Source organism: Calidris pugnax, unplaced genomic scaffold (assembly GCF_001431845.1).
Source record: "Calidris pugnax isolate Ruff unplaced genomic scaffold, ASM143184v1 scaffold124, whole genome shotgun sequence".
Classification (NCBI taxonomy): Eukaryota; Metazoa; Chordata; class Aves; order Charadriiformes; family Scolopacidae; genus Calidris; species Calidris pugnax.
This window is the reverse complement of record NW_015090914.1, coordinates 1,378,447-1,396,761: the sequence shown is the minus strand read 5'-3', so window position 1 is coordinate 1,396,761 and position 18,315 is coordinate 1,378,447. Positions and strand designations below refer to the sequence as shown.

Here is an 18,315-nt window from a genome sequence, read left to right as displayed (position 1 = left end):
TAGGTTATATAAAGTAAAAGTTTTGTAGAGTTGAATCCTCAAAGGTAAGGGTGCAACAGAATTCATAAATCATATCCTTTTTTGCCTTCATTTTCTTTAAAAAAAAATAATCAAAAGAGCTTAGAGTCACATCAGGTTCTTAAAATTTTATATTTGAAGTAAAACATTAAGACTGTCCAGTCTGTTCATGACTTAAGGGCAGTGACATTTTGTGGCTAGGTTAAGAGTGCGCTTGGTTGAGAACTAGTGTTCAGTGTTACTAACTCATGGTCCTATCGTAAATCATCCTTTCTAAGAAAGGCCCACATGCTAGAATCAGAGCACTGCAAGAAAAACTCAACTTACAGCTCTGTGGTCATGAGGAAGAGTTCAGAAATATGAAAAGCAGATATATGCATTCTACATAACAAAGGCAATGACTTTATGTTGAATTTTTTTTCAAATCTGGGCTAACAGAGTTTTTTAAATATAAAATGATGATTTGACCTTCCTACGTCACTACTTGAGAGTTTCATGTTTTCATTTTAGCACCAGTATTCAGAGACAGCAAGGAACAAATGTGATGCTACAGCAGCAAAGAAATGCAACATTCTGTATTATAATCCTTCCCTTTGCCACAGATTTTTAAAGTTCTAAGTAATTTACAACTAACTGCCTACACTGTACTTAACTTACATTTTCATCTTTGTAGGCTTTTTCATTTACTTTTTTTAAACATTTCCATTGGCTTTGTTTAGGGTTCCCACTAAACAGAAAAGGGATTTCCTTGTTGTTTCCCTCATCCCTAGCCCCTTAACAGTTCAGCTGGAGGGGAGTCTAGTTCATTTTCCTTCAACAGAAACTGGTCATGTAGGAATAAGAGTGATTTTTCCAATGTAGTGTCTCTTTCTCAGATTCCTCAGAGGGCAGGACAACACACCATGTCTAAATACCCTTAATGAGAATAAGACAAAGTCATGTGTCAGGACAGAGTTTATTTCCACATGTTGCAGGTGCAAAATTAAGATACTTGCAGCTCTAATTATCTAAATATCACATTAGAAAAAGGCTATAGAATTCACTATGAAGTGTATGAACTTATTTGCCCTGAGTTAAGAACTAGTGATTACCCAGCTATACAAAGTTTTAATACTACAAGGATGGCTCAATGCTATTGTTCCATAACCAAAGCCAATACTGGTAAATTGATTAACCAAAATTTCTGCACAGCTAGAACAGACCCAATTCAGCATTATTTTAACTAAAAGAACTAGACCCAAGAGATACAAATTCTACTAAAGAGAATACAAACTACATTGTTTTGGTGGAACTGTCAACAGGAAGTTTAAGAATGGAACAAAACCATGATCAAATTATGTCAAAGTTTAACAATACTGGCTCAAAGTCTAACCATTACATAGTTAACACAGAAAAAGGTCTTATCACTGTTTTTCAATAAACATTGTTTTAACTTTAACAAAGATTAAACAATATGTAGAATACTGCTTAGGACTTGACTACTTCTAGATTAACAGCAGATTTGTGCCTTAAGCACTGAACTGGAGGTACACTGCTGTATAAAGAAGAGTAAGAAAGAAAAGGAATTCTTAACTAAGAAAACTTATCAAATTCATTTGCTTCACTCCATTCCATTCTTTTCACGGTCTCAAAATACGCAACTCATTTATCAGAAGCTTCCTATGAGCAGTGCCTTCCAATCGGCCAAAGTTCCATCATTTAGAGTTTACCAGTCCAGTACAACATTCTAAGCTATTTCATTTACTTGTCTTTATGGCTCACAGAAGATGTCTGAGAGATGCTATCCAATATACAAACTAGATTTCTAAACCAGCACATCTAGAACACACACCATTGTAAAACCAGCACAGCTGCCTCTGCACCACGTAGCAACCACACAATGTTAAGTACATGCTCGCTCACATTCCTCCACTCCCAGTTTTGATAGACAGGGGAATAAGGAGAAAGCTTGGCTTTTGGGTAATCAAAGATTCCAAACAAGCCTAAGATGCTCAGTGACTTTCTTACTTCTCTCCCAAACAAAAATATAAACCATAGTTATGCAAACTGTACTTGTGCTATTACAAATTGATCCAGTTTGATTCAACACAATCTTACCCAATAACTTGGCATTTGACTCCTTTATAAGGGTCTTATAAAGACCCAGAAAGACACACTAAAGACGTGAAAGCAGAAAATACTCAACAAGATTTTGTAAACCATCAGCAAACGTCTTTTCATATAATCAAAGCTGCACTGTTAATACAACAGTCTCTGGTGGCATAATTGCATGATGCCATAATAGCATAACTTGACCTTATAAAAGTTACATGATGTAGGTTATATAAAGTAAAAGTTTTGTAGAGTTGAATCCTCAAAGGTAAGGGTGCAACAGAATTCATAAATCATATCCTTTTTTGCCTTCATTTTCTTTAAAAAAAAATAATCAAAAGAGCTTAGAGTCACATCAGGTTCTTAAAATTTTATATTTGAAGTAAAACATTAAGACTGTCCAATCTGTTCATGACTTAAGGGCAGTGACATTTTGTGGCTAGGTTAAGAGTGCGCTTGGTTGAGAACTAGTGTTCAGTGTTACTAACTCATGGTCCTATCGTAAATCATCCTTTCTAAGAAAGGCCCACATGCTAGAATCAGAGCACTGCAAGAAAAACTCAACTTACAGCTCTGTGGTCATGAGGAAGAGTTCAGAAATATGAAAAGCAGATATATGCATTCTACATAACAAAGGCAATGACTTTATGTTGAATTTTTTTTCAAATCTGGGCTAACAGAGTTTTTTAAATATAAAATGATGATTTGACCTTCCTACGTCACTACTTGAGAGTTTCATGTTTTCATTTTAGCACCAGTATTCAGAGACAGCAAGGAACAAATGTGATGCTACAGCAGCAAAGAAATGCAACATTCTGTATTATAATCCTTCCCTTTGCCACAGATTTTTAAAGTTCTAAGTAATTTACAACTAACTGCCTACACTGTACTTAACTTACATTTTCATCTTTGTAGGCTTTTTCATTTACTTTTTTTAAACATTTCCATTGGCTTTGTTTAGGGTTCCCACTAAACAGAAAAGGGATTTCCTTGTTGTTTCCCTCATCCCTAGCCCCTTAACAGTTCAGCTGGAGGGGAGTCTAGTTCATTTTACTTTTTTGCTGAAGTTCTACAACCAACAGAAAACACTTTGTTACAATCATTAAAACACTTTTAGCTATACAGTGTTTCAGAAAGTGCTTGTGTGTTTTCTATAGTTCATTAAGTCTTGCAGTAAATCCACCTGTAGAAGCAAGGCAAGTAGAAACGGGGCTTTAGACATGAAGCCTCCTAAACAACTGTAATGAGAGGACCATCTAGTGGTGACAACCACCATTCACACCCCGCTATGGTAAAGACAAATGCACCTTCTCAGTCTACACAACTTCTCAGTCTTTTGGGGTTTTTGTTCCATAGCTTTAATCGTTTCTTTAATTTAGATTTTTACCTTCTACGATGAGACTAATTCAATGAGTTTGTTGATTGTATTCATCTACTCCTGTTACACGAATACCTATGTCAATTCTTCCACATGTGAAAGTTGCTCACAGCATCAAATCATTCATCTGAAGACCCTGGCAAGAACTAAGCTGCTAGAAAACAGGTTTGTTTACCTCACAATTCTCTCCGCAGAGAAATCTATAATACCTTTTTTCTTAATACAACAGATCAAAAAATCATCAGCTGATAAATGACAGTTGCACTCAGTATGTTTTACATCTTTTCAGCTAACCAGATTTGCAGTTTAACAGACCAGATTATAACAAAACAGGAATCTAAGATTGCCACAAACTAGCAGGGACAGTAGAGCAAAAACTTATATTGGAGGAAAATAAGAATGTGATACACATCCAGTGGTGTTTGTTTCTGTATTTTTAACATACCAAACAACTGCAAACACATTCTTCCCCAGCTACCACAGTAACAGAAGCTGTGAGAAACCCTCCTCACTAATAAAGCTGCAGAGAGTAGGCACAGGGAGAGGCTTACCTAAACACATGCTGAACTACACGTGGCCAAAGGAAGCTTAGTGGAGCTTCCTAACCAGACCAAAACACGAAACGGTAGTAGAGCATTTGCTTCTATCTAATTATCTAAATATCACATTAGAAAAAGGCTATAGAATTCACTATGAAGTGTATGAACTTATTTGCCCTGAGTTAAGAACTAGTGATTACCCAGCTATACAAAGTTTTAATACTACAAGGATGGCTCAATGCTATTGTTCCATAACCAAAGCCAATACTGGTAAATTGATTAACCAAAATTTCTGCACAGCTAGAACAGACCCAATTCAGCATTATTTTAACTAAAAGAACTAGACCCAAGAGATACAAATTCTACTAAAGAGAATACAAACTACATTGTTTTGGTGGAACTGTCAACAGGAAGTTTAAGAATGGAACAAAACCATGATCAAATTATGTCAAAGTTTAACAATACTGGCTCAAAGTCTAACCATTACATAGTTAACACAGAAAAAGGTCTTATCACTGTTTTTCAATAAACATTGTTTTAACTTTAACAAAGATTAAACAATATGTAGAATACTGCTTAGGACTTGACTACTTCTAGATTAACAGCAGATTTGTGCCTTAAGCACTGAACTGGAGGTACACTGCTGTATAAAGAAGAAAAAGAAAGAAAAGGCATTCTTAACTAAGAAAATGTATCAAATTCATTTGCTTCCTTCCATTCTTTTAACAGTCTCAAAATATGCAACTCATTTATCAGAAGCTTCCTATGAGCAGTGCCTTCCAATCAGCCAAAGTTCCATCATTTAGATTTTACCAGTCCAGTACAACATTCTAAGCTATTTCATTTACTTGTCTTTATGGCTCACAGAAGATGTCTGAGAGATGCTATCCAATATACAAACTAGATTTCTAAACCAGCACATCTAGAACACACACCATTGTAAAACCAGCACAGCTGCCTCTGCACCACGTAGCAACCACACAATGTTAAGTACATGCTCGCTCACATTCCTCCACTCCCAGTTTTGATAGACAGGGGAATAAGGAGAAAGCTTGGCTTTTGGGTAATCAAAGATTCCAAACAAGCCTAAGATGCTCAGTGACTTTCTTACTTCTCTCCCAAACAAAAATATAAACCATAGTTATGCAAACTGTACTTGTGCTATTACAAATTGATCCAGTTTGATTCAACACAATCTTACCCAATAACTTGGCATTTGACTCCTTTATAAGGGTCTTATAAAGACCCAGAAAGACACACTAAAGATGTGAAAGCAGAAAATACTCAACAAGATTTTGTAAACCATCAGCAAACGTCTTTTCATATAATCAAAGCTGCACTGTTAATACAACAGTCTCTGGTGGCATAATTGCATGATGCCATAATAGCATAACTTGACCTTATAAAAGTTACATGATGTAGGTTATATAAAGTAAAAGTTTTGTAGAGTTGAATCCTCAAAGGTAAGGGTGCAACAGAATTCATAAATCATATCCTTTTTTGCCTTCATTTTCTTTAAAAAAAAATAATCAAAAGAGCTTAGAGTCACATCAGGTTCTTAAAATTTTATATTTGAAGTAAAACATTAAGACTGTCCAGTCTGTTCATGACTTAAGGGCAGTGACATTTCATGGCTAGGTTAAGAGTGTACTTGGTTGAAAACTAGTGTTCAGTGCTACTAACTCATGGTCCTATCGTAAATCATCCTTTCTAAGAAAGGCCCACATGCTAGAATCAGAGCACTGCAAGAAAAACTCAACTTACAGCTCTGTGGTCATGAGGAAGAGTTCAGAAATATGAAAAGCAGATATATGCATTCTACATAACAAAGGCCATGACTTTATGTTGAATTTTTTTTCAAATCTGGGCTAACAGAGTTTTTTAAATATAAAATGATGATTTGACCTTCCTACGTCACTACTTGAGAGTTTCATGTTTTCATTTTAGCACCAGTATTCAGAGACAGCAAGGAACAAATGTGATGCTACAGCAGCAAAGAAATGCAACATTCTGTATTATAATCCTTCCCTTTGCCACAGATTTTTAAAGTTCTAAGTAATTTACAACTAACTGCCTACACTGTACTTAACTTACATTTTCATCTTTGTAGGCTTTTTCATTTACTTTTTTTAAACATTTCCATTGGCTTTGTTTAGGGTTCCCACTAAACAGAAAAGGGATTTCCTTGTTGTTTCCCTCATCCCTAGCCCCTTAACAGTTCAGCTGGAGGGGAGTCTAGTTCATTTTACTTTTTTGCTGAAGTTCTACAACCAACAGAAAACACTTTGTTACAATCATTAAAACACTTTTAGCTATACAGTGTTTCAGAAAGTGCTTGTGTGTTTTCTATAGTTCATTAAGTCTTGCAGTAAATCCACCTGTAGAAGCAAGGCAAGTAGAAACGGGGCTTTAGACATGAAGCCTCCTAAACAACTGTAATGAGAGGACCATCTAGTGGTGACAACCACCATTCACACCCCGCTATGGTAAAGACAAATGCACCTTCTCAGTCTACACAACTTCTCAGTCTTTTGGGGTTTTTGTTCCATAGCTTTAATTGTTTCTTTAATTTAGATTTTTACCTTCTACGATGAGACTAATTCAATGAGTTTGTTGATTGTATTCATCTACTCCTGTTACACGAATACCTATGTCAATTCTTCCACATGTGAAAGTTGCTCACAGCATCAAATCATTCATCTGAAGACCCTGGCAAGAACTAAGCTGCTAGAAAACAGGTTTGTTTACCTCACAATTCTCTCCGCAGAGAAATCTATAATACCTTTTTTCTTAATACAACAGATCAAAAAATCATCAGCTGATAAATGACAGTTGCACTCAGTATGTTTTACATCTTTTCAGCTAACCAGATTTGCAGTTTAACAGACCAGATTATAACAAAACAGGAATCTAAGATTGCCACAAACTAGCAGGGACAGTAGAGCAAAAAACTTATATTGGAGGAAAATAAGAATGTGATACACATCCAGTGGTGTTTGTTTCTGTATTTTTAACATACCAAACAACTGCAAACACATTCTTCCCCAGCTACCACAGTAACAGAAGCTGTGAGAAACCCTCCTCACTAATAAAGCTGCAGAGAGTAGGCACAGGGAGAGGCTTACCTAAACACATGCTGAACTACACGTGGCCAAAGGAAGCTTAGTGGAGCTTCCTAACCAGACCGAAACATGAAATGGTAGTAGAGCATTTGCTTCTAACAGCTATTCAGCTTCATTTCTGAAAAGCTCCGGCAGGACTCGGTCAATACACCTGAGAAAAACTTCAGGCAGTTTCTCCCATAAAGACAGACATCCTGAAGCCATTAAGATGCTTTGTAAATTAGTGAACCAGATTCTACTCCGATACAATCTAAACTAAACTTTAATAATATGAAAACTGGAAGTTTGGTCTGAATAAATCTCTGCCTCTTCAGTCCCTGTAAGGATCTAAAGGGAACTGCAAGATTTTCAGCAAATCAAATTTAAAGAGCTGCTGGACTGAAACAGAGTTCCCTTCCGTGCCTTTATACATACCTTGCTGCCTGCTTACCAAACTGTTCCCCAATTTTAGTAGCAGTCCCACAGCCTCAGACTTCTGTTCCAGCCTGTTTTATGCATCTCTTGTAACCCTACCTACCCCATCCCACGCTGTAGCAGGTTCTTGAGGACAAGAGAGCATAGCATGCTCAAGCTCCTTCTCCACAGGGCTCTCTATAAAGCAGGGGGCATGCGGTCAGAAGGTGGCTGGGGCTTGCCTCTTGCTTCGCTGGTCAACCTTTGTTTTTCAAAGGAAACCAAAACTTTTTTCTAATGGAATGGGCAGAATGGCTACCCAAGAGGCTAAAGGATGGGAAATGGAAACTATGTGCTGGCTTTACATCACAATTTTCAAAGTTGACTGTGCAACCTTAGAGCATCACAAGACTAAGAGCACTTGGCATCGCAGTTAAAGCCACAGCTGTAGTGCACACTGGACAGCACATCACACCCACACACGAGTAGAGATCATATTATGAATGATTACAGGAGAAACCTGTAACCTCGCAGTTAAAGCCACAGCTGTAGTGCACACTGGACAGCACATCACACCTGCACATGAGTAGAGATCACATTATGAATGATTACAGGAGAAACCCAAATGCCAAGAGGCAAGCATTTTATCTGAGGTAAGAGCAAGCGGTAGCCAACTGCTCATTTTCAACAGTATCCATAGAATTGACTGGCAACTGTTTGGTAACAACTCAACAAAAACAGCTGTAGTGCACACTGGACAGCACATCACACCTGCACATGAGTAGAGATCACATTATGAATGATTACAGGAGAAACCCAAATGCCAAGAGGCAAGCATTTTATCTGAGGTAAGAGCAAGCAGTAGCCAACTGCTCATTTTCAACAGTATCCATAGAATTGACTGTTTGGTAACAACTCAACAATAAAGAAAGCGAGCGTTAACTTGAACCCAAACAACAGTTTGTCCCAAGAAAGGACAGAGAACCCTCAAGAATGTTTTAGGCGACACCAGTACAAACTAGTTACACAAATTCATATTTTTCTCTTGCCAGCATTAACTGGTGTGGCTTCTTTACCACTGTGTTTCTTTACCACTGAAGGTATAGGATTAAATGCCACATAAAAAGAAAAAGGCATAATCTTCAGGAAGAGAAATCTGAGCAAGACTGAGCAACTTCACAGATAAGTGCTCTGTGTCAACTCCTGCAGCATTCTTTGCTTCCTCAGATGAAAGATTCTGTTCCTGGGGGACTTACCCACCCTCCTCCCCAGCACTCCCACAGCATGCTTTCCCTGTGCACGTGCTTCCCTCCTCTTCAACTGCCTTTCTCCCTCATGCTTCAGTAGCTCTGAGAACATGACCTCTGAACTGCCTCTTTCACCTTCACATTGTTTCAAGGATGCTTGAATACAGCAATAAGACACACACTAGTCACAGCAGTAACAGAAGGAGAGAAATAAATACAAAACCCCTCCCTCTGTTTTGTTAGCCCACTTCTGGAGCGTGATGCAGAGGTCAGACTGCCAGCAAAGCAGGCATGCTCACTGCACTGCCATCATCATGAATTACCCTCTGCTGAAGGCAAGGGAGACTGTTAGCAGATGCCCAGCTAAGATTTGCAGAGAACACTGTGGAAGGCAGATAGTAAAAAAAAACCCAAACTTAAATATTTATTTAATGACTGGTTGGCTCTCAGCTGTAGCCCAGAACATCAGCCAAATTATAGACACAAATAGTACCGCAGGCAAGACCAGGACAGGCATCTGTTTTCTAAAATTAACAACACTTAGAATCATAGAATCATCTGGGTTGAAAGGGACCTTAAAGATCATATAGTCCAACCATCAACTTAACTCTGACAAAAAATAAGTAAGAAATAAGCAATAAAAAAAAAAATCACTAAACCATATTCCTGAGGAGCATGTCAACCCGTCTTTTGAACACCTCCAGGGATGGTGCCTCAACCACTGCCCTGGGCAGCCTATTCCAATGCTGGATAACCTTTTCTGTGAAGAAATTCTACCTAATCTCCAATCTAAACCTCCCCTGGGGCAACTTGAGGCCATTTCCCCTTGTCTTATCTCCTGTGACTTGGGAGATGAGACCGACCCCCACTTCTCTACACCCCCCCTTCAGGTAGTTATAGAGCGCGAGAAGGTTCCCCCCTCGGCCTCCTTTTCTCCAGGCTCAACACCCCCAGCTCCCTCAGCCTCTCCTCACCAGACTTGTGCTCCAGACCCCTCACCAGCTCCCTTGCCCTTCTCTGGACCCGCTCCAGCCCCTCAATGGCTTTTTTGTGGTGAGGATCCCAAAACTGGACACAGTACTTGAGGTGGGGCCTCACCAGTGCCAGTACAGGGGGACAATCACCTCTTGGGTCCTACTCACACACTATTCCTGACACAGGCCAGGATGCTGGTGGCCTTCTTGGCCACCTGGGCACACTGCTGGCTCATCTTCAGCCCACAGGTGACCAACACCCCCAGGTCCTTTTCTGCCAGGCAGCTCCAGCCACTCTGCCCCCAGCCTGTAGCGCTGCAGGGGGTTGGTGGGACCCAAGGGCAGGACCCAGCACTGGGCCTTATTGAAACTCATCCTTGATAGACCTCTGGTCTATCTATCTTTCTGGTTCCTTCTGGCTGGTCTTGCAAGATGGAAATAAAACCACATCACTGTCATTCTAAGCCTCAAGGAGAGAACAGGGTATTAAAGATGTTACTTAAAAACCTGAAATAGATTCATCGCAAAAGGCTATGGGCAAGATTAAAAGCACATTCTCAACAAGAAATCTAAACAGACAGTCCAAGAAAGCCACACAAAAAGGACATACAGACCAGGAAACGTGCAAAAAAAAAAGAACATTCTTTCAAAGAATTCCCCAAAAGAATTCTCTCCAGTGTCCATTTTGCTAGTTTTTCTGATGCTTCGATATATGCTTGAGTAGCCTGCTACCAAGTACCTGAACCTTCACTATCATTATCCTAGATTTAGATCTTAAACAGAAAGTTTCTTCATCTTATTATATGAGCGCATATTATTTATTACAGAACACAAATCTCTGTCTGTCTTGTTTATTAACGTTTTTGCCAGCTCAAAACAAGACTTGAGGTCATGCTTCTTCCACAGCAATAAACACACTCATGAGAGCTGAACCACTAAGTAGTAAGGAAAAGGAAAGCAGCCTGACACACTGGGACTGAAGTGCTGCTAGAAAGCAAGAAAAGTTTAAAGAACTTACCAGAGTTCCCCCTCTGCTGTTCTTGCTGCTTTGTCAGGACTAGCCCTCATTTTGACCATCCTAGGTGTTAAGAAGTGTTTGGCTGGCTGAGAGGGCTCCGAGGTAAACTTTACCTTCCATCTCCCCATTTTCTTAATTACATCACTTGCATCTCCCACAGCTCATGATAAAGTACATGAGAGACATCTGGCATCAAGATTGAGCTGGTGGTCAGATCTCAACTCAGATCTTCACGGTAAACAAACACGTATGTCAAAAACCCAGACAGATTATTCTACAGAACTGCACGGTGGCACGTGGGCAGTTCTTTTACTCTTGAACCATTCCAGACGCTCACAACTTTGTTTCTGATCTCCTCAATACAGCTGTTACTGCAATTCCACTATAGCACGTCAGGAAGCACGCTATTCCCTCTTCTCAGATTTAGGAAACTCCATCTTGACTTTCTGCTGTTAACAGGAATAGGCCCATAACCTACACACTCCCCCCTTGAGATAATCATAGCATGGATACCCTCTCACCCATGTGAGTTGACCACTTTTCCTAAAATGGTTGTGCAAAATTAGGTGAAAATCTCTTTAACCGGTATGAATTTTGGGCAGCTGAATTTCAGTGCAGGGACAAGCTTGAGTTTAGGGTAAGGCATTGTAGAATTATTGCCAGAAGTTAATCACAGACACAGAACTGAGGGACTGTCTGCATATATTTGTCATATTGACTCAGAAGACTTTCTTCTTTGGTAAAGTGACACCACTCTGCCAACAGCTTAGGGACACTATCTGTGTAGGTGACTACCACTCCCCAATACTGCTGGGCAAACTTTACTTTGGAAGATAAATAGCTGTCATATAGACCAAACCTAAACACTTCCAGATTGGAACAAAAAATTCATAATTATGTCACAAGTTCAAAAAAAGACTGATATCCATTAAGCTAATTCAAAACTAGAAATGCACCATAAATATTATTTTCCACTGTTATGTTTTTCCAATCAAAATTTAAATATTTCTTTGAAGTCTACATTTTATACCTTTAAAGACACTTGATACTTTAGGTTCAGAGAATGAAGATGTTAACTTTTTTCTTTATCCATGATAAGCAAGTTGCAGGAAAGCAAAACAGAACGAAAGCACAGAAGAAAATTATTTTAGATAGTAAAGTATTTTACAAGGGAAGTGTTTGTGATGTTTTTTAAAATGAGTATTACCCTTGTAAATTCATATCCTGTTCAAGATGTGAGGAAATAAATACTCTGCATTTAATATTCTTTGCCTCATTTTAATTTTCTATAAGCATCACATAAAAGGTACCATCATTTATAGAAAGATGGTTTCCTCTAGACAGCAGCATCATGTCACCTTTCAAAATTGAAGTTGAGGATTAACTTTCACAGTTAAACAACTAATAAGAAAGAATATGCAAGAGGGAGATTACCTTTTACACCACCAAATGGACCATAAGTCATATTACAAGCAGTCCTCTGAAGATTGTGTTCATACATCAGTTTAATCTGATACTGGTTCCCATGTTCCACATTTCCCAGAGTTCCTATAACAAACAAAGGGTATGCATTAATATCTTTGACCCATGAGATATGAAGGCTCACACTGCTGCTTTCTTTGAAAAAAAGTCACCGAGCTACAAAATTTGTAAAGGCCATAACCAGAAATAATGTCTCATTATAGTAAATATTGAATAAAGACTTATAGAAGCAAAAGGCTGAGATTTTATTATGTAAATGTATTTTTCTTCATATTAGGCAGACCTCTAAGATCAGAAAAAAGTCTGTTCAAAGGGGAATTCTTCCCATTCTCTAGTTATTCAGTGAACATATTATATCCAACAGCCACCCTCAGCTATAGCAGTCTTCATCTCAAATTAAGCTGTAGCTAGTCATTGGCTATAATTTGACAAAGGTATGCTTAGGGCACATTTATCATCTTTATTCTGTCTGAAACTCAATGCAGTGATCAAGAACGCAAAGATAAGAAACAAATGTGTTAACAGAAACTATTTTATAATATACATCACATTCTCTGAAAAGGTCTGCATGAACTTCAACTTCCTGACTCCTTCAGGGAACTAGTAAAAACTCAAGAAGTCTTTCTAAAGACCATGCACCTCATGAAGAAAACAAAGTTCTTAATCCTGTAGAGTAACACTTAAGGACTAGTATTAGCAAGACAGAAAAAAAACAAACCAACAAACCTTTGAGAGCAGTCACATCAGCAGGGAAAGAGGCATTTTGAGTGAATGATATCTAAGTCAAATCCTACCACAGCTTTAAGTATAGAAAGATTATTCCAACACCATCTTAAACGACATGCTATGAAAGATCTGTAGCTTATGCTAACCTTTTAGGCAATTTCTCCAGCTAAAATCCAATATAGCTTTTAAGCAATTACCCCTAAAGCAAGCCCACATTAGGGAAAGGATTGAACAGATATGAGGGGAAAAAGCCCAGGCTGGGTAAATAACTAGCTAAGTAGCAACATCACAGGTAAAACAAGTCAGGAGGTAGTCAGTCTGTGTATACTGACTGCAATACAATGTCCAGGCCATACTTTAGTCAGGCCTGAAGGATGTCAAGGAGAAGCAGCACAGCTATTTTACCATGAATAACAGATATAGCAACATGTATAAAGCAAGTAAAAATCCTACTTTATGAAAGTCTGATTTGCCACAGAAACAAAAAAAATAATGATTGTTATTTCTCAAAGGAGCTTGTCTGAAAGTACCCATTCAGATAAGTGAAACACCATTAGAGCATGAATTAACCCTAATACAAGTTAATATGAAAACTCTTTTAAAGGACTGTAAAGCTTCACTTTTATATTACTTAAATGCTTAAGCCATGTAAACCAAACAGAAAATTATAATTAGAAAAGGAATTCTAGGCTGTCACTGTTGTACACCATTACAGAGAAGAGAAAGTATGAAAACTGCTGTACATCTCAAAGTATCACAAAGACCAATTTCACAGGTGTCTCTAGGTGAGACAACTAGAAGGAAACAATCTGTAAAGCGAGCGTGTGTTTGTAACCTATCAGCCCACAAGGCTGTGAATAGGAAGAAAGCTGCACCTACTAGAAAACCTTGCTCTTTTAATGAATAGAGCCACAGCTGTCCCTGCACAGAGAAAATGAACAATGTATAGCTGTCTATTGGATTTGGAAGATGGGGGGGGACAGATCTCTTAAATCTGTGCTTTTCCTTAGACTTATATTAGAAAGAATTCAATGCATACAACAGGTATTTCATGACTTGCCTCTTTACATCAAGAGAGAATATAGCACTTAGAATTTCCAGACAAAGCAGTAGAAGAAAGAGGATTTAAGAAAAAACACAGCAGTTTCAACTTCTTGCCAGTACCAAGCCCCTCTCATCTCTGGGCTATATTACCAATGTTCTGGCTTTCTAAGAAATTACCTGGATTTTTGAGTGCAGAAATAATTGCCAGTGTTCCGTTTTTAAAGAGCTAAGTAAGTTATCACCAAACAACCATTTGTTCATTAGTGTGCTGAAGAGTAACACTCCCAAAATAGTGATGGGAAGTAGTTGTTCACAAGCACTACCAGCCACAGACCATGACACGCATCACAGCACCGCAAGCACCGAGCAGCTCGGCAAACCCCTGGTGGTTCTTCATACACGAGTGAGGGAGAGAACATGACTGCAGCTCTTCAGGGATGATGAGCAAACACAGTATACACCAGCTTCAGCATTTGGCCTAATCCAAAATTTAGAATACACTTAAAATCCCTGGAAAGCTTGCATCTGTAAACTAACCTGAAACAGCATACACGCAGAGTTTTCGGCAGTGCAACACAGCCAGATGAAGTCCTTCAGTGCCACTATAAAGATTAAAAAAAACAAAACACACTGTTTTCAGATAAATTCTAAGTAAAATGCATACAAGATAAAATTCAAGTAACATGTTGAAATTACTGTCAGGTGTGGGCAAAATTTGAAGGTTTTGGTGTTAGATAATAGCACAAAAACTCAGAAGTCCTGATCTTCCTAAGTTCATGCTGCAGTATAAGAAGTTAATTTCAAAATTAGAATGAATACTTCAAGGACTCATTTTTAAAATAAAGTTCTCCTAAGTAGATTCTCTTACTGCATACATTAAATGTATGTTCTTAGAGGACTCATTTTAATTTTGAGACTAACTTCTAATACTGCAGCATGAACTTTATTTTAAAAATGAGAGAAAAACCTGTACTAACTACAAGAAACATTTGTGCTCTGAGACTGAAGGCCACAAGCTGAAAGCCCTACATCAGCTGAAGACTGCTCTTTTATTCAAGTACTCATGGAATGATCCTGTGCAGGAATTCTAACTCCCCACCCCGTGAAATGATCTAAAACATTTTCTACAGTTACAACATAAGAATTTTATTTGTAGGAAACACTACTTAGGTTTAGGGGAAGAAGAATGTGAACACAGGATTCTAAGTTTATGACTTCTGCCTTATAGTTTAATTAAAGTTCCATGCAGCTGGATTTTTTTTTTTTAAAAAAAAGTAATATATGCAGTTGCATACATTGGAGTGACAATCCTTATATCCATTTGGTTTTTCTCTAATTTTTAAAATAAAGTTCTCCTAAGTAGATTCTCTTACAGCCAATTAAATATAAGGCCTTTTCCTTAGAGTCATAGTATCTGTCCTACCTGGATACTTATTTCCACTAAAGTCACTGGAATTAAAGATCTTCAGTTCTCTATCAAACCCAAACAACTCACTAATATTACACCTTAGATTATAGCAAGTTACTCGAGCTTTCTTAACATCTAAAAAAATAAAGCTTTCAATGTAAGGCTTTTCCTGTTCTACATGGAAAAATCGTAGAAGTATCTGGAAGATTATCCTCCACGTATACACTAAGCAAAAATTCTCTCATACCAAGATGATTCAAAAAGCAGGTCAAATGTATATTACAGTATTCATAGGCGCGCTTAATAATTGAAATTGAAAATTCATCCCGTGAAAGGAAAAAAAATCGCATTTAAGCCTTAAATAAACAGCAACATAGCCTGTTGTTGACTTACGAAACAAATTTTCCCACTTCCACCTGCAATATTGGTTCCTGTAACTGCACTTCCAAGAGCAAGTCTTCAGGTTGTATTCCCTCCCCAGGTTTCACAGGATGCGGATTAAAGATTCGAAGATATCCCATATAACTGCCCACAATAATTTTATCTAAAAAAAAAGAAAAATTTCTTCACTGAAACAGTTGTTTTTTCACTGAAACATTGGACCAGGCTGCCCAAGGAAGTGGTTGCGTCACCATCCCTGAACGTATTAAAAAGATGGGTAGACATGGCACTTAGGGACACAGTTTAGTGGTGATTTTGGCAGTGTTAGGTTAACAGTTGCACTTGATCTTAAAGGTCTTTTCCAACCTAAATGATTCTATGTTGTACACCAAACCAACAGTAGCTCAACTTTGCTCAAACTCCTGGAAAGGACAAAAGAAAATAAATTTTTTTTTAAAGATTAAGGCAATGATGAAATAGGACTCAAGCACCTTGACTGAACAAAACAGAGCTCCAAGATAAGCATAAAGATCCCACATATTTATTAGTTTCTAAAACATGCACACACAAAAGAACTCTCCCTACCAGCAAAGATCATGTATTGCTGTAAATATATCCTCAGACACATCAGTTCCACACTTCCACATTATTAATGACTACATAGAAAAGCAGGACTTACTCAGAAGCATTTATTTCAGTTGCCCCTCATTTTCCAAGGAGAAAAGGTTGTTTGTATTTCTAAATTCTTAGCTTACTAGCTGTCACCTTCTTTTTTCTCCTTAAGTTTTGTTTAACAACTTATGATGTGTGTTTGCTCCCATGATTAACTGAAAATGTTCTATTTTAAAGATATCTAAGACTGATGGAATAAGACATGAGAAACTACTACTGAACACAAGCAACAAAAAGTGTTTAGAAACCTACAAATACACAAAGACAAAAGGCACTGAACCTGTCTTCTTAAGGCTACAAGGACAAATTAATGAGAGCAGACCCCAAACCAGGGCACAGACTTTAAACTAACCAACTATGCTGGCTAACAAGCTTCACTATGCACTGGTCAAAACAAACCCGCAGCTGTGTAGCTTAGAAGTCATCAATCACATAATTCTGAATATACCTTGTCCACTACCACTGTTATCAACATCAGCAACACACAGACAGCCTTGGTCAAATTCTTCCTTTTCTCCAAGTGTGGTGGACCACCAGTCTCTAGCTTTAAACAACGACATTCTTCTTTACTGAAAAAGAAACAAACTACTGTTAATTTACTAATACGTATAAAAATGTTTACACAAACAACTTTACTTGTTCACAACAACTTTTATTGAGCACATTCCATCTCTTAGCTTCATGTTGCTCTAGTGTGAGCTGAATAAATGATTAATTTTAATTTCCTTGGGTTTCTGGTTATGTAGTTCAGAAAACAACCTTGGAAAACTCCTTACATTTGGTTTACAATCATAGAATGGTTTGGGGTGGAAGGAACCTTAAAGGTCATCCAGTGCCACCCCCTGCCCTGGGCAGGGACACCTCCCACCAGACCAGGTTGCTCCAAGCCCCATCCAGCCTGGCCTTGAACCCCTCCAGGGATGGGGCAGCCACAGCTTCTCTGGGCAGCCTGGGCCAGGCTCTCACCACACTCACAGCAAAGAAGTTCTTACTAATATCTCTTCTAAGTCTCCCCTCTTCCAATTTAAAACCATTACCCCTTGTCCTATGGCTCCACTCCCTGATCAAGAGTCCCTCCCCATCTCTCCTGTAGCCCCTTCAGGTACTGGAAGGCTGCTATAAGGTCTCCCCGGAGCCTTCTCTTCTCCAGGCTGAACAACCCCAGCTCTCTCAGCCTGTCCTCACGGCAGAGGTGCTCCAGCCCTCTGAGCATTAGTTGTGATAGACACTGCTAGTTATATGAAGAAAAAGCAAAAAAAAACCACCACCTTTTTTTAAAATTGCTAAAAGCTTTCTGTCACAAGCATTAAGACAGTAATAAAAGTTTTCAAAGTCACATAACTAAGTTTTTTTCTTTTACCAAGAAGTATCAGGGGAAAAAAATTTAAAAATCTTCTGATGCAAATCTTCTGCAAGAGAACTTACCTGTCTAGAAGTGAATGAAGACACAGACAATATCAAAACCTCCCCCGAGCAATCAATCGCCTTGAAGATGCCCCACTGACACAACTGAAGAACTCGGTCAGATAGGGCACAAATCAGCTTTTCTCTTCCCTACTTGCTGTTATTTTAAGAAGCAGGGGAGGAGGAGGAAGAGATTAATCCTTTCATAGGCGGCTTAACAACAACGTTATACCCCAGCCCAGACCCCTCAGCCCCGGTCCAACCTGAAGGCGGGGGAGCCGAGGGGCAGCGGCTCCTGTCAGGAAAAAACCCATGAGCTCACCCCTCGTTTTCCTTCGGAACAGAGGCACCCGACAAGCTCGCGCCTCTCCTCTTTAAGGCAAATAAATTTAAAAAAGCAACTTTTTTTTTTTTTAAA

At 38.5% G+C, this 18,315-nt stretch overlaps 1 protein-coding gene across 1 annotated transcript in view; it reads right to left on the bottom strand.

The window, feature by feature from the left end:
• LOC106892349 (protein PTHB1-like) overlaps nt 1-18,054 on the bottom strand; it is a 355,117-nt gene extending 337,063 nt beyond the window's left edge. The window contains exons 1-5 of the mRNA XM_014949498.1: nt 17,919-18,054; nt 16,942-17,062; nt 15,834-15,984; nt 14,570-14,634; nt 12,215-12,328 (exon numbers count right to left, since the gene is read on the bottom strand). Coding sequence (XP_014804984.1) covers nt 12,215-12,328; nt 14,570-14,634; nt 15,834-15,984; nt 16,942-17,053 — 442 coding nt within the window. The 5' untranslated portion in view covers nt 17,054-17,062; nt 17,919-18,054. The remainder of the gene's footprint in view (nt 1-12,214; nt 12,329-14,569; nt 14,635-15,833; nt 15,985-16,941; nt 17,063-17,918) is intronic.
• Between the last annotated feature and the right edge of the window lie 261 nt (nt 18,055-18,315).